This window comes from Crocodylus siamensis, chromosome 3 (assembly GCF_052110815.1).
Source record: "Crocodylus siamensis isolate JL-2025a chromosome 3, ASM5211081v1, whole genome shotgun sequence".
Classification (NCBI taxonomy): Eukaryota; Metazoa; Chordata; order Crocodylia; family Crocodylidae; genus Crocodylus; species Crocodylus siamensis.
Window position 1 is genome coordinate 202,000,738 of NC_143397.1, and position 16,132 is coordinate 202,016,869.

Sequence of the window (16,132 nt, forward strand, 5' to 3'; positions counted from 1 at the left end):
TATGGTTCTATTAAACAAGATGGCACACTCAGTTGGGAAAAGAAGGAAATAAACTTCACACAAACTGCAGAAAGCAAGTCTACAGCCTTATTCTCTATATTCTGTCTTCAGAAAAGCAAAACTAAGAACTAAAGAAGGATCCTATTTAGTGTATGTACAAGAAGACCACTTACCTGGAACTCACATAAAATAATGTAATTAGCTATTTTATTTTTAACTTATTTGTTTTCCTTACACCAAAAAACTAAAAAGGCCTAAAACAGTAACCTCCAGATAAGAACAGGTAAGAATTTTAGCAGCAATATAGCAATAATTAGATCATCAGCGGTGGTTGGCTTTCTTTTTTCTTTCGAGAAGTAAACAATACACTTATTCTGTGGCTCACCACTGATTTTAAAATTGGCAGAAATATTCCTGCTTCAGTCTTATCTTAAGATGCTTACTAGTTATAGCTTTCATGAATAGCTATTCATTAGCCTAATATAATAAAAGGCTTAGTCTGTCTGTCTGTAACACTTGTGGGCAATTGTGCGGCCATGGCTGAGAGGGTGGGCAGTGATTGTCTGCGCGGCCTGGGCTGCGCATGCCCAAGTTGCTGGGGAAGCTTGCTGTACATTTTAGGCATAGAAATCTGAGTTTGAAGGTTCTTTCCTGTTCTATCTTGGCAAACTGCAAGTGAGCAGAGTTAAATTACCTTTATCTATGCCTGAGAATTAAGAGCATCTTTTCTGGTCATTACCAACTCAAATGTGAGTGCAGCTGCTATTGTAGCTGATGATGACCCACTTGCATGGCCTGGAAAACATCACACAGGTGAAATTCTCCCAATACTCTACAAGTGCTGTATGAGACAGGAAATACTATCAACAAAGTGTTCAGATTATTACACACAAAGTGGAGATACCTTTTGTAATTAGTCGCAAGAATTTCAGATGTTACCTTTTGTTTGTAGCTATAACTTTTCTTACATAAGATTATGTAAATGTAATGTTAAAATTTGTGGTATCCCTTTCAAATATTATTTGATACATTAATAGTTGTTGTTGCTTCATTCTTATTTTGATTATTAATAAGCAGAATTTAGGGATGCTCTGATAGAGATTTTTGGGCCGATTGTCAATAGTCGATTGTCCCGGGAAGCGGGGTAACGCAGGAAACTTACCTGCAGCCCCGAACGATGCACATGGGGAACAGCGGACGCCACACGATGAAGGTGGAGTGGTGGGCCGGTAGGGCAGAGGACGGCATGTTGGTAGACGAGCACCTGTGATGACCCAGACGAGGGGTTGTGGGCAAGATGGGGTCACCGACAAGGCTTGGGAGGGCTAGCGGGAATGGCCTGAACTCCAAGGCTAAGTAGGGAGATTCACGGGGTTTGGTAGAGGAGCACTGAGTCTTGGTTGTTGCAAGTGAAATTCCCCTGAGTGGGGAATTTGGGGTGAGGGCACTTGGGGTACGCGGTATAGGGAAGCTAGGGGCAGTTCCCAGAAGGAAGCGTCTCGTGGGACAGGAGTATAAGTGAAGCCAGGCCAGGGTGCGCGACCCAACCCAACGATGGGTCAGTGCGCAAGTTGGGAGGGCGTGATCCGCCGAAGGACATCATTGAGGTGACCCAGCAAGGTGGTGTGAGGCTGGGGTGCAGGGGTGGGGGAGCCCTGTAAACCCGCCGGGTCGGACCCAGGCACCGAGGGACCCGCCAGCCAACCCCGCCCATTCTGGAACATCACAACGTGGCAGGCAAGCGCGGGGTCTGTGGTGCGGGCGGATAGAACTACCTTGAGGTTACTGAGGGTCCGGAAGAGGCATGAAATCAGAAGGGAGATCCGAGCCACCAACCCGTGGCTAGCAAAAGCCTGTCGGTGACAGATTGGTGCATTGGCCGGGAAACATCATACGGGGCGCCAGCAATGCAACCTGCCGAGATTGGTCCGGCAGATTTGTTAGCCCAAAACTTGCAAGCCCTAACGCAAATTGTGGGATCGCAGCAGCGGTTGCTAGCCCAACACAGTACAGCGGCCATAGGGGTACCCAAGATGACAGCAGACAATGATCCCAAGGCGTATATCAAGGCCTTTTAACGCCATGCCATCGTCACAGGCCTTGATAAGAGGCTATGGGCCAGCCAGCTGGGAGCATTGGTGGTAGGTAAGGCTCAGGCCGCCTATTGGGCCCTGAACCAGGAGGAGGCCCAGGATTATGGGGCAGTGAAGGTGTCAATCCTGTACCGCCTCAAGCTCAATCCGGAGCACTACCAGCGGCTCTTCCGGGCCAAAAAGGGGTCGGAGGAGAGACAGCCCTGAGTTTTAACACTTAAGGGAGGGAACTGCCAGGCCTTATTTTTATTATTTACTTATTTTTACAAATATTTTGAATTCTTCCTTCTAATTTTTGAACTCATTATAGAACTGATCTAAGATGTACCAACCACATACATCACCTACCTACCCTTCTTTGCTATATGAACCTGCAATGCATAACTAATATATGCCATATCAACAGTGGTCCTTTTAATTTTACTCTGACATACTGAGTGGTCTTGAACTTAATGTCCTAACTGAGCTTTAGTTTTTCATTAATGCTGCTGAAATATACTTGACCTGGTAAAATGTAAATGTAAAATGGTAAAATGTTCCTTTTATAAAGTCTACAAGGTAAGCATAGTATGGTAGAACTCAGATCATTCTTTTGGGGGTAGTTTGCAGCCACTTTAATTCTCAGCAGATTGCCAAGTGAAGGGCAGGCTTTTACTTCAGCTCATCTGTCCCTCCATAGCTGATGGAAGAAGCAGCACACACTCTAACAAAAGCTGCAGCACATGACTATAGCAACACCACAGTCCCTCACAGCTTTTGTGTTGCATCTTCTAACTCCTGCTGCAAAGGTGAGGGTTTGTGGACCTAACCCTCTGATGTAGGTGTGTTCTACTATTTAGCCTATGCTAATGTATTTTAACAGTAATGTATGTAGCTGCTCTTTATATTAAAATAAATGTATTGCTCTTGGATTTTTCACAGGCAGCAATGAAAGAGGTGGAGGCCAAACGATTGGAAGGAAAAGCCTCACAAGACACACCTGCAAGTGTTGAAACAAATCATGGAAATGTTTTGGAAATGGAACAAAGGTTTGTAACTGATCATCATGTCACTGATCCTTGTATGATACTGGGACTTGAAATTAAAGTCTTATAAGCACCATAAGAATATAGAAGTGCTCCTTTAAAAATGTGCAACAGAAAGATAATACAAACAAATGGTTCTTCTTTTTTTCCAAGTGTTCGGTTTTACAGTTGTGGAGCATGGTGCTAACTTACTAAGTATTTCTTGAGGATGCACATGCTTGCCTTCAACAGGTTTCAGAATAAGTCTTTATGCCTTAATTGCTGGAATCTGTCTAACTCTATTCTCAAACTTTTAGTCCTGCCCTCTGAATTTTGAGGGGCAGAGAAAATATTTTGAGGTCCCTGTTAATCACATAAGTAATATGTTAATCCCACCATAAATTGGCTCAATGTGTGTGACATGTTGCTATTTATGGCACCATAGAATGGCAAACCAGGCAAAAATATTTCACATATTATGCAAAATGCTTCTGTGGGTGGCTTGTGGCACCTTAAGTTGACCATCTGGTACGTCCTGTCCCCATGCTGACAGTTTAGCTGATTGTTGGCATCAGAATGGAGGGAGCCCTGGCCCAGCTGATATGGGGGAACCCCAGGCATGATTGCTAGCATGGGAACTAGGGCATGTCAACAGTGGATCTGGACTGAGGCTGGTACAGTTGGTTCCCCCCTACTCAGCAAATCCATAGCTATGTGCCGCCAGCAGTGTAGCTCTGAATTTGCTGAGGGGAGGGGGGGAGCCAGTCATGTTCCTCACCTGACAGTAATGATGCCAGGTATAAAGCTCTGGAACTTCTGGTTCAAGTAGAGCCCAAGATTTCAATCTCAGGCTCCACATGCACTAGCAAATTTAAAGGGCATGATTGGGGTCTGATTCCTGATCCCCAAAATTACATACCCAGGGCATGTGATTATTGGGATCAGGGATCTGATCCTAACAGTACCACTAAATTAATGTCTACTAGGAGCCAGAGCTGCTTCTACCAAGACAGAGTAGGGAGAGATCTGAGTTTATCTGTGATTTCAGTAAAATGTTCTGTTTATGGATTGTGGTTGTAGTGAAAGGAAATTCTCTCTTTTTTCATCAGTAGGTTAAACTGGTTCCAAGTGGAAGAGCAGTTTAACCTAAAGTCTGAAAGCTCTGTTGTGCTTTAATGATGAGGGATTTACCATTTCAGTCTAATTTTAGCTAGTCACTTTTTATTGAGTCACCACTGAATAAGTTGTTGCAAATATTGAAAACCTAGACTTTATAACTTTGTTCACCAAGAAAGGTGTTGTGCTAGAGATGATAGTCTTCCTGTACAGAATGCTTACTGTTACTGTTCTATGATTGCTAAGTGGCTTCTTCTGATGGGATGATATTTCACCAAGAACATAAACACAGATGCAAATTTGGTTCTAAATCAAGAGTAACTGTAATTTGTATAAGCCTTCTGTAAGGTCTGTACAGAAGACATGGCTGAAACTGTATGGAAGTCATTAGTAGGCTAGGGGGTCAGGGTGGTGCCAGGAACTAAGGTGCATGGTTGATAGTCCCAGAGGTTGCAAGTTCAGGGCCATAGTAGAAGTGCTCACGGCACAGCTCTATCAGATTCCAACAAATCTCTGAATTCTGCTGAATACCATGTCATACAAGGACATAAAAAAGGAAAGAAATGAGTAGGTTATATGAAGTATCCAGAATGAGGGAGTGAAAACATAGACAAGGACATATTTTGTTTGAAGGACTTGCTTGAAATTTAAAAGATTCACTATGTATTGTAATGTTATTTGTATGTGTTTTGGTGGGAGTAAGGGTTTCATCCAATTCTTTTTCTTTTTTATAGTTTGCATGAATGGAAGCATTGGCTAGCAATGGAGTTGTAAATACATTCAGTGAAAGGGCTAGTATTCATACATAATTGTTTTTGTACATTTTGTTGCAAGCCTTGAAGACTTCAGTAGTAAAAAGAGGCCTAGCTGGGTTGGCTAGAATCTAGCTGGAAGACCTACAGCTTATAGAATGATTTGGGGTATCTACTTTTCTTTTAAGTAACTTGGAAGATGTACATCATATATCAAAGAGATCTTCTGGAAATGCAAGAAGACAAACACTGAGGTAAAGAGAATTTTCTTTTTTCTGTCATGCGAGTTCTGAAGGCTTCAGTATTCCCAGTTGCAAGTTTTACTTCAGGTCTTCATACATGTCTTGTAGGTCACATATAGAAGCACACACGCCTTTGAACCCAGAAATGGCACCCTTTCCCAGGATAAAGAAGCGGGGAAGAACCAGTGCTTGTCGAAGTTAGTATACAGTGGGTTTTATCAAGATTATAGGGGTATATGTAAAACAGTTATTTATAAGTACGTTAGTATTTTGAGAGCTGTCTATATTATTGGCTATTTCTATATAGGTGTCTTTCTTTGCAGAAATGACCAATCAACTTGCTCTTCACTTGCCCACCATTTTGATTGTAGTAAAGTTGATTGTGGGGGAGGGAAACAGTAATCATTGTGCATCAGCTCTGCCAGCTTTCAAATTTGGGAAAAAAAGAATGCCAAGGTAAAGTGGTAAAACAGTGCCTGCTTCATATTGCACTAATAGTACTCTAGATATGAAAAATCTAGCAGTGGTACAGTATTGGATCTTTGTCTGTCTTTGGGTTTCTGGGTATGACTGCTTAGGGATTGAAAAAGAAATGGGTAAAGTGAATGGCTTTTAATAAAATGAAATTCCTTTCTAAAGATGCACAGACTTACATGCATAAGACCAAAGCAGATGCAAAATTCTATACCTACTTTATGCTCAGTCACAGTGCATGGTATCATTGTCTATCGCTGATATTTTATTGATCTGTGTGCTCTATTTTGTCAACTTAGATTTGCAGAACGATCTGCAGAATTTGAAAAACAATGCAGAAACTTCATCTAGCAGGCTAACTGGACGAAAAAAACAGGTGTGTGTTGGTTGTGTACCCTAAATGAATCTCATACTTGCATGTGTATGCAGTAGGACAAATGTGGAAAGTATTATGCCACATGTGAATTGGCATCTAGATGTACAGTCCAAAATACCTTTGTTTAAAAAAAGACTAGTAGTGAGAGACTTATCTGAACTCTCCTTCTATCTTATCTGGTCTGGTTCTTAGGTTGCACCTTATTTTACAATAGGATTTGGAAGGATCATTGATGTGCATTCAGTGATAGCTACAGTGCAGCTTGTTGCCGGTACTCAATAGTTTGACCTTAAAGCATACTTTACACATAACATGCATTTCTTGCATGGTGTTTCTAAATGTTTACTTTTCTAATTTCAAAGGTTGTTTTTTTTCATTTTTCTCACTATTATTTTTCACTAGCAGCTTGATGTCTGGGTTAAATTCTTCAAGATCATACTTGTTAGCTAGAGCTTTAACCCAGCTAGCATCAAGAATCTTGTCACACAGTAGGCTAAGTTGAAGCTGACAATATAGGAATCAATGCAAAGGTGAAAACACATTATTGGAATAGCTTCCAGGTACAAATTATTGACTGGTAAGAAAGGCAGCTTCCCAAAATGCTGCATTTCAGGTAGACAGAACAGAATTATCCCAAAGATAAAAACAGTAAAACTATTCTATTTTAAAACCTAGTTTCCTTGTGTATGCTAAAACACCTTGTGTATAGTACCACCTAATTTTGGGCAACCTAGAAATGTGTGACTAATGTGGATATATTATTAAAAGGGTATTTAAAATAGATTTGACTGTGAAAATGAGACCCTTCTATAATTAATCTGGGGTATAGTTTACTTTCTGAAGTGACCCTTATGACGACCCTTATGTAGTTATTGCAATTTGTAGTTTTATTCCGTTCTTGTGAGGGAAAAGACATTTGAAGATATGTTTAATAGGACATGCAAAGGTATTCCTTTTAGTCTTTTTCATGAGTGTACAAAATCAACAACGTAACACTGCTGGTGACTTTGCTCCTCATGAAATGGATGAACTTTTAAACAAGGAAAATTTTCCCCTTTAACTGTCAGTTAAAAGGGCTGACTCTTCCATTCTTCCTTCCTTTAACAGAATTTACCAGTAGATTTAGCTAGTACTTTATCTAGTTCTCAAAATAGGCCAGCTGCTATGGAGAGCTATTGTTTCCAGAGACTAATATGGCCCATTTCCTTGGTTTAAAACATCTGAAATGCTACTTAACAGTGGCTGACACTGGCAAAACCTTGAGAATTAGTTATGGGACTGACTGTCTCCTCAGAAGCAACAACGATAGTTAACACTAAGTTCATTAAAAAGAATAACAGAGGGCATTTATACATATACATTTTTGTCCTGCAATATGCCGAATTTCCAGCACATCAGAGCAGACTCAGTTAATCTAGTCTGCTGTGCCCATGAGCTGACGCATACTGCACTGCATTGCACACATTTGTATAAACAGTGAAATGCTTGTCAGTGTACAGAAAATGGTAGCAGTGCACTTTTGAACTAAAACATCTTTGGTGTGTTCTAGTTCAAAAGCATGCCACCACCATTTTAGCAGCACTGACACACATTTCACCATTTATACAAATGCATGTACTGCAGTACTGGGCACTTTTGAAAGCACCTGGCGCTGTGCCACAAGCATGTATACAAATGCTATGAGTGCCCTGACACCGTTTGCCTTAAAATATACCCCTTCCTTCCAAAAACATAGCTAACTTGATTAAGCAAATTGCTTTTTTTCTGTTGATTTCATTGCTGGTGAGTGTGGCAAAAATGGCTTGTGACTTGGACACCTGACATTACACTTTCTTTGCCCACTGTCTCAGTAATATGGCATATTACACACTTACCTTTTTCAGTAGTGCATTAGTAATCAATTACATAATTTTCAGACATTAGATTTGCATAGAGACCACTCGGAAACCAGACTATGATGACCAAAGTTGCCAACTATGTCATAAATTGGGAGTATTTAAAATGCAGAAACACAAATATATGGAGATACGAAACTGAATAGTAAGTGGGAAATTACTGTTTAGACTTCTAAATTATCAAAATAAAAAGGAACTAATATTTTAAATATCCTTTTTCTTTAACTTCTAAATATATTCAGTCTTCTTGCTTTCTGTACAATATGTATTCGTTGACTAGAATTATTGCAATAAGTTCTGAAATTGAATCAGCTCATCACATAATTATGTGGATTATATAAGATTGTCTGCATGCATGAAAGAATTCTGTGAATGTCACAGAAAGGGTTGTTGATTCCCTCTTCCATGCAGTCTCCCTTTCAATGTTGGCTTTGTTCACTCATGTTTTTGTAAATAGAACTTCATTGCAATGGTTCAGTGCCCATTTTCAGCTTTTTGTTGCTACATATTTCAGTCTGATGTAATGTTATTGAAAGAATCTGCTCTAATTTCTAAAGACTTTCATTGTAAATTGAACTCCTCCAGATACGAGTGTCACACTTTTATTTAGAACCTAGGGCATTACAGGAGCTCAATTCTATAGCCATTTTGTATGGTAAGTCCTTTGCCAACAAGTCAAATTGAAATTCAGTATGGCTTCTTGCCTGAGCAGTGATTTCAAATTTGACTTTTTTGTGTTTAGTATATAAAAAGATACAGGTTTGAGAGAGGATTTCTGGGGATTTGGAGGCCTGTGATGCATATTCAGCTGAACATAAGCTACTAGTATGCCACTAACCAAAGGATGTAATGGGACATTTGCATGTGTAGATGGTAGGGCTGTGCAAAACTTCACCAGTCATTTTGTTTTGGGGGTGTTTCAGCTCCCAAAACACCAAATCAGAACAGAAGACCAAGAAAAAGCTCTGAAATGAAACAAAAGCATCCAAAACATTTCAGAGTTTTGGGGCCAGGCTTGCAGGGAACAAAAACTAAGAGGAGAGAGGGAGAAGATTTGCCAGGGAGGGGCACTGCTCTGATATGACATCTGTAGCTGACCAGTGTCTGATCTTTCCCTGATGTTCCTTCCAATCTCAGTTCTCTAGGGGAGGAACAGTAGCCTGCTGTCATCCCACATGCAAATCTGGGGGCCCGTGCCCCCCCAGGAGGGATCTAGCACAGCCGTGCAGCCCTCCTGGGGGGCACATGCCCCCAGATCTGCATACATAATAGCAGGCTGCTGCTGATGGTTGGAGCCAGTGCCAGCACCCAAGTCTGCTCAGCACAGCCCGCACAGAGTGCCAGCAGCAACAGCCTCCTGTCATCCTCTGCGCAGGTCTAGGGGCCCATGCCCCCCGGGAAGAGCCTGGCACAGCCCTGCAGCCCTCCGGGGAGGTGTGGGCCCCCGGATCTGCATGTGGGATGACAACAAGCTGCTGCTGCTGCTGACAAGTGATACAAGTTTTGCTTTGAACAGTTTGAGATGCAGTTTCACAAAAACCCCTACACCTATTTCCTTGTAATATGGCAGGCTTTATTCCCTCAGAAGGGGCTACCATCCTTGCAATTTTCATCCAAATCAGGCAAAGCATGACAAAGTTATAGGTATTTTAGTGATTCCCCATGATAGTCTATGCCAAATCTCTGAAACAGCGTAGATATTCCAAAACAGTCTTGGCCAAATCAAATTAGGACAGTAATCCAAAACACTGAATTGAATCACTGTCCCTCGAAAATGGCTGAAGCAGAATAGAGCCATTTCGCACAGCCCTAGTAGACAGTTCCTGTTCTTTATGCACTTCATTACAGGAATGAGGATGGTAGAGTAGCCGGAAGACCTGGGCTCAATTTCTGGCTTTGGTCTGTCACAGTTTTAGGGTTGCCTTATAAATAACTATCAACAGAAGATAAATAATCTGATATACAGAATACAAATATGAAAGACATTGTTGAACCTGCTTGGCAGATCTGAAAGAAAGTTCAAAATGAGGATCAACAGAAAACCCAACAATACCACCAGTTCTGCATATACAAAACCCAGTGCTTTCTCCTAGAGGCTACTGTTTTTGGTAAGGCAATTATTCGCTCTAAAGATTCTAAAACTGATAAAAACAGATGATTGCTAATAGCACATATGAGAGAACATTTGGCTAAGCATTCAATAACTTTTTGTCCCTCCTTTAAAACATATATACATATAAGCTGGATATTTATGCGCCTAGTAGAGTTTGTAGAATCATCAGATTGTACATGCAGAATCTGCAGTGTATATTTCTGAAAGCAAAAAATTTGTCTTAACCATTTGTAACTGTGCTGGTTTGAGCCTTTTTCAAAAAGTTGGTAAATGTCAAAACTTCACTACAGGGCAGTTGCACAGCCTAGCAATGCCTTGTGCACTTTTACCTTAAATTCTCAAAGAAAGGGGTTTTTTTTAATGAGTTTGAATTGTTAACTTTTTTTTTAAGTGAAATTCATCCAGCATTTTAAGAATGAACTTTGGAAGGAGATTTAAGCAAGCTTAGAGAAGCTTGATAATTTTACATATTTCCATTTAAATTTGTTTCATTTATGTTTGCTTTTATTTTTTTAAAGCATAAATGCCTGTTTTTATAGCAGTTGTATTAGGACTCATTTATGCTTATTGGTAGCTACTGGAAGGTACCAATTACATAATAATGCAAGTAAGAAAGCGTTTGGAAACAGCTTTTGTTTGCCAGCAGTGCTAAAATTGTGCTTTTGGTAGCATTTTCAAAGCAGCTTTACCACTTCAGAGCTCAGAGTAAAAAAAAAAAGTCAATGTATAAACATATGAAAACCATTTTTTCCATATAAATTGCAATAGAACAGGGCAAGAGATGATAGAATCATATTTGGAATCTGCAAGCTGTTACTGTTGCTTAGTTCCCTAGCAGAACAAGGTGGCTAGATCCAGATGTGGAGGCACATGTGGTTTGCAGCACCATAAACTGCATGCTTGATGCATTAAAACATGCCCCATGTTGCAAAACTTGCTACCAGGTAACCCCTCCTGGGAGACTTGTAGGCTTGTGGCTTGCCTGCTGCAAACCAAGGTCTGTGCAGAGCCCAAGCTGCTTGCAACAAGGAACTGCACCAGGGTCCAGAGCCCCGGCCAGCTTCATTGCTGGTAGAAGCTGCACGTGTGCCTTGGGGAGCATTGCGAGGAAGAGACCAGGGCTGTGCTGCCACAAGGATCAGGCAAGCCATGGAACCTAGGCTGCTCGCAGAGGACAGGCTGCAAACAGCTGCACTCAGCTCCACGGTAGTGGTGGCTGCACGCACACGTCGGGGCACACTGCGGGAAGGGGGCTGGAGTTGCATTGCTACAGGCCCCTTCCCTGTCATGCACTACATCGCACGTGTGCAACCACTAGCGGCCACAGAGCCCAGCCAGGGCTCCAGACCTGATGCACTGATTGCCGCCTCCCAGCTGCCTGTCACAGAGCCGGGGCTGCTTCCAGCAGGTCTTGCAGCCTCCCTGCCACATGCTGCAAGCAGTCTGGGCTCTGTGGCCAGCAGCAGCTGCCCAGAACCCAAGCTGCTGTGGCATGCCAAACAAAATGGTCTCATGTGCCATGCTCTGGTACACCTGCAAGGGGTTCCTGACCCCTGCTTTAAAATATGTAACACAGGGGTGGGCAAAATGCAGCCCAGGGGCTGGATGCAGCCCAGCAGGCCATTCTATCTGGCCCATGGGGCCCCTAAAAAATTTAGAAAATGAATATTTATCTGCCCTGGGTTGCCCTGCCTGTCACATGGCCCTCGATGGCTCAGTAACTGGCCCTCTGCCCAAAATAATTGCCTGCCCCTGATATAACAAGTAATCTTTAGGCTAGCTTCATTTATTCTTTAAGGTTCTGATCATTGAAAGCAGCTGTGTGTGTGTTTGTGTGTGTGGCCCATGTTCATACCTGAACAGATCTTTGCCATTCTTTTTATTCCTTCACTTCCCAGCATGCTCACTTTTGAAGTCTGCACAGTGCTCCACTGTCACCTATCATTACACTAGCTAGTAATATCCAATAGCGGAAGTTATGTGTACATTTCCCAACATAATGGAAGAGTATTGAAGTTGCAATATATACGTTTCTGAAAACAATTTAATTAGCAGTATTTATACTAACTGTTGAATTTAAGCTTCCTACATCAAACTTAATGTGTATTCTCTTTTTAAAGCGATGGACTTTGGAAGAAGACAGGAAATTGAAGAAAGGAGTAAAGGAGTTTGGCATGGGAAACTGGGCTAAAATTCTGATCCATTATGACTTCAACAATCGAACTGGTGTCATGTTAAAAGATAGGTGGAGAACAATGAGTAAGCAACATAAGGTATCTTTGATGTAAGGAAAAGCATTAACTTTTACTAAGTTTTATCCAAGAAAATTAATTTTAAACTACCTGCCTCTTCTTTCCAAACAATCTTGGTTTATGTATTTGAAATAATTCCCTGTGTATAAGTTAAAAGCAGTTGTGTAAAATAAAAGTGATGATAAAAGTTCACTATTAACTCAGGTCTCCTTCAAAATATTAAACATATTACAAGAAAGTGATTCTGCAGAGCAAAAAGTACTCAAGTTTGTTTCAACTGGACAGAGTTGAGTTTCAGAACAGTTGACATCCTTCAGTGTTGGTACAAACAGGTTCCATAACTGCAACCTGAACAGTAATGTGTAAACGTTTTATTTTTAAGTACTTATGTGATATAATGGACTAACTGGTATTTTATCTAGGAGTGCACCGATAGAGATTTTTGGGGCTAATACCGATAGCTGATTTTTAAGGAGGCATATTTACCAATACCAATCCAATTTCCAATACGCAATCCTTCAGCTTGAAGAGCTGTGTCCAGCTGGTAAGTCTGGTGTGGTAGAAGGGGAAGGGAAGTGAAAGGGTGTGGGGGGGTGTAGATCAAGGCCCCCGTGGTGCGAAGGAATGGGGCTGGGGCAGTTGCTGATCAGCTGCGGCGGGGAAGGGCATGGGACAGCCACAAGCAGCTCATCCGGGGGGGGTGCCCCCCTAGATCTGTGTGCTGCAGGCTGGGGCTAGCATGGGATGATGGTGAAGCTTGTCGGGGGGCACAGGAAGCTGGGGGGCGGCTCCCGCCCCTGCATGCATCTCCACCAGTGCTCATTTGGTGGTTCCTGCTGCTGCTCCTGCTGCTTGCCCAGGAGGGAGGCAAGTGCCCCCAGATCTGCATGGGGCAGGGTGGGCTGGGGCTGGACTGTTCCCCGCTGGGCAGATCCGGGGTCACGTGTTTCCCCCCCCCCCCCCCCCCCCCCCCCAAGCAGTGGGAGCAGTAGCAGGAGCCGCCAGATGAGCGCTAGATGAGCTTTACACAGAGGCAGAAGCCAATCCCCCCTCCCCCTCAAGCCATGCCTCCATCTCACACCTGCCCCAACCCCACACCCTCCCTCACTGGGGGGGCCTTGATCTGCCTCCTCTTCCCCTTCCCCCTTCTACGACACCAGACTTATGGCTGAACACAGCACTCCAAGCTGCCAGCTCTGCTTCTCGCTGCCTTAGTGCTGCATGGAGGCAGAATGCACGCACGGGCATTTATCAGACAAATATCAGCCGCACTGAGCCAATTTCCAATGCAGAAAAAATTATTTATATGGGTGCTGATCTGTTAATGGACCAATGTGTTGGTGCACCTCTAATTTTATCTAGTATTTTATGTGTACTGTTATGTGTTTTTAGCCTTTGAGAGGGAGTTCAGTTGTTTTCAAATAAAATTCTAATTCATGCAAGGTATTATCTTTAGTTGTACAAAGAGATGCACTGTATACAAAGTACTTTGATAATTGTATCTTGTAAAGGTTAGCACCTACAGCCATTTTAGTTCATCATTAAAGTTTTTTGTTTTTTTTTTTAAATGGCCTAATCTAATACATGTTTGATCTTTGTCTAGCATTTTGTTTTGGAGCTGTCTTGGTCAAAGAAGCTTGTAGACTTATCTGCAGACATGAGTCCACCAAACTAAGGTTTTGTAAGTCTTGCATTAATTATACAGGAAAGGACTTTTACAAATTTTTTTGGCAGGTGTGTGTGCCTGTTAAAATTCACATCACTTTTTTCCATTTCTAAATTACTTTGTTTTATAATGGTGCCATGTAGCAGTTGGAAGCAGGACTTCTTGTTAACTTTTATTTTTAAGACTCAACTTTAATCTGTGGGAAGGATACTGTTTTAAAATCACCTACAGAACTAATGTAACTGTACATCTTAATTCTTTTTCCAAAGAAGGAAAAAAGGTGGCCTAGAACAGGGAGATAAGAGTAACACATGTGGTCATACCTGGTACTTACTTCGTCCATGTGTATTACTATTTCACACTTGATAAGTAGCAACCTTGACTCTATGTAGGGCTCCATCAATTAGTCAACAAGACTTGGAATGTGCAGCCCAACTGCTCATTTCTAGAGTTCATCCATCTGTCTAGTGTGGTTTGGTAGTGTAGTATCAAAAGATGAAGCTGGTTCAGTCAATTAGCAAAGCCAGATTCTGGGGTGGGCAACGCATCAGCATATTGTTTCTCTCATTAAGTGAGTGATTGCTGCTTCAGCATGCTGCCACAGACCGCATAGATCTGTTAATTAAGCTCTCTCTTATGGTCTTGAATCTGTGGGAAAGGATTCTAGAATCTCTAAGAAAAAGCTTTGTTAGACCAAGGAGAGAATGCATGTTCTTTCCTCCTGGCCTTATTAGAAATCAGCGTTGAATAGTGAAATTGTCTTCTTGATCATTTTTGAAGGCTGAAGTACTATGATGTACGTAGTAAAATACCCTTTTTTCTTTTCCCTTGCTTTCTGTCTTCCCAAAACAAGGTGCCTGACTGACTTGGGGGCATGTGGTATGCAAACAAATACTGCCCTTCCCCCCCACCCCTACCCCCTTCCGCCCTGTATTTCAGTCGCATTTTGGAAAGTTTTAAAGGCATGATTGTTTGTCTTGCTGAGCCTTTGAAATGTTTTAATTGCTACTTAGAAAGGGAAACAATCTATCAATTCCATCCCCGCAAGCTATGTCCGTAGTTACAACTAGTGCCCAGAAGGCAGTATGGTATCATGGGCATAGTCTTGATGGCTAGAAAGTGATATTTAGCGGTTTGCTTTTGGGAATTGGCAAAATAGTTATTGCATTAGAACAATGGTCCAGGATAAGAGCAAGGGTTAATTGATTTCTAAAAGCCTGTTTGTGACAGCTTTTTTCAAGGCCTGCTTTGTCTGATGCAGGCAAGCAGACACAGGCTGGGAAATTTAAGACATGCACCACACTGTTCCATAACATGAGATAAGGTGGCACCAGTTCACAGTGCCTGACTGCAGGACCCTGGGCATTTCCAGTTTTGGTAGATAGACCAAATTAGAAGAAACTGGTAAAACCCAAATTAGGATGTGTGCATGTGGTGGGTTTGCAAAATAAAGGAATATGCTGACAGGACAGAACATGGACAGTATGACTACCACAGGGAAACCGATCAATGATGCTCAGAGGTGAAGAGTCATCAGAATGGGAAAAAGAATACAAAAGGAGGGATTTGAGAGGTCCCTGAGAAGGGAACCCGAGGCCACCATGAACTGAGGGCATATCACCAGCCCATCTTGCTCACCCCACCTGGGAGGTGGGGTGTAAGCCTCAGCCTTCAACCTCCAAGTTGCTGACATCTGACATTCAAGAAAGAACCTAAGAGTGAAGCTTGCATTCTGGTCAGATGTACCTTGATTCTGTGAACCCTGGGACTGGTAGATATAGAATTGTTCACATTATGCTCATCTGCTATCACTGTGTATCAATAAAATTCACCTATTATCAAATGGAGAGGTCATGTTTGGTCTGAGGGTTTGGGTCCTGGAACAAGGTATCTGTGTCATAAATCCAGTGGCAACAAATTCATCAGCAGGGATCCTAGTTCTCTCCAATTTTAAAAAAATCCCCAATTTTTAGTTAAAGTAACCCCAAATCCACATTTTTCTGTGATTTAAATGAAACACCACTAACGTATAGATAAATATATAGCGATGTTTCATTTTAATCGTGGAAAACATGGATTTGGAGTTACTTTTTTAACCAAAAATTGGGGATTTTTAAAAAAGTAACTCCAAATCCATGTTTTCCACGAT

The 16,132-nt window shown here is 41.9% G+C and overlaps 1 protein-coding gene across 3 annotated transcripts in view; it reads left to right on the top strand.

Moving 5' to 3' along the window:
* Positions 1-15,826, top strand: part of TERF1 (telomeric repeat binding factor 1) — a 28,962-nt gene extending 13,136 nt beyond the window's left edge. The window contains exons 6-11 of one of the 3 annotated variants that reach the window (XR_016441454.1): positions 3,015-3,121; positions 5,154-5,219; positions 5,316-5,404; positions 5,981-6,057; positions 9,958-10,060; positions 12,186-12,323. Coding sequence is in view for 2 of the 3 variants with exons in the window: in XM_090040170.1 (XP_089896296.1) it covers positions 3,015-3,121; positions 5,154-5,219; positions 5,316-5,404; positions 5,981-6,057; positions 12,186-12,349; positions 13,921-13,960 (543 nt within the window). In the remaining variant the exon portion in view is untranslated. Of the gene's footprint in view, positions 1-3,014; positions 3,122-5,153; positions 5,220-5,315; positions 5,405-5,980; positions 6,058-9,957; positions 10,061-12,185 lie in introns of all 3 variants that reach the window. The other 2 variants (XM_090040170.1, XM_090040171.1) reach the window with 2 other exon arrangements.
* The last annotated feature ends 306 nt before the right edge of the window (positions 15,827-16,132 follow it).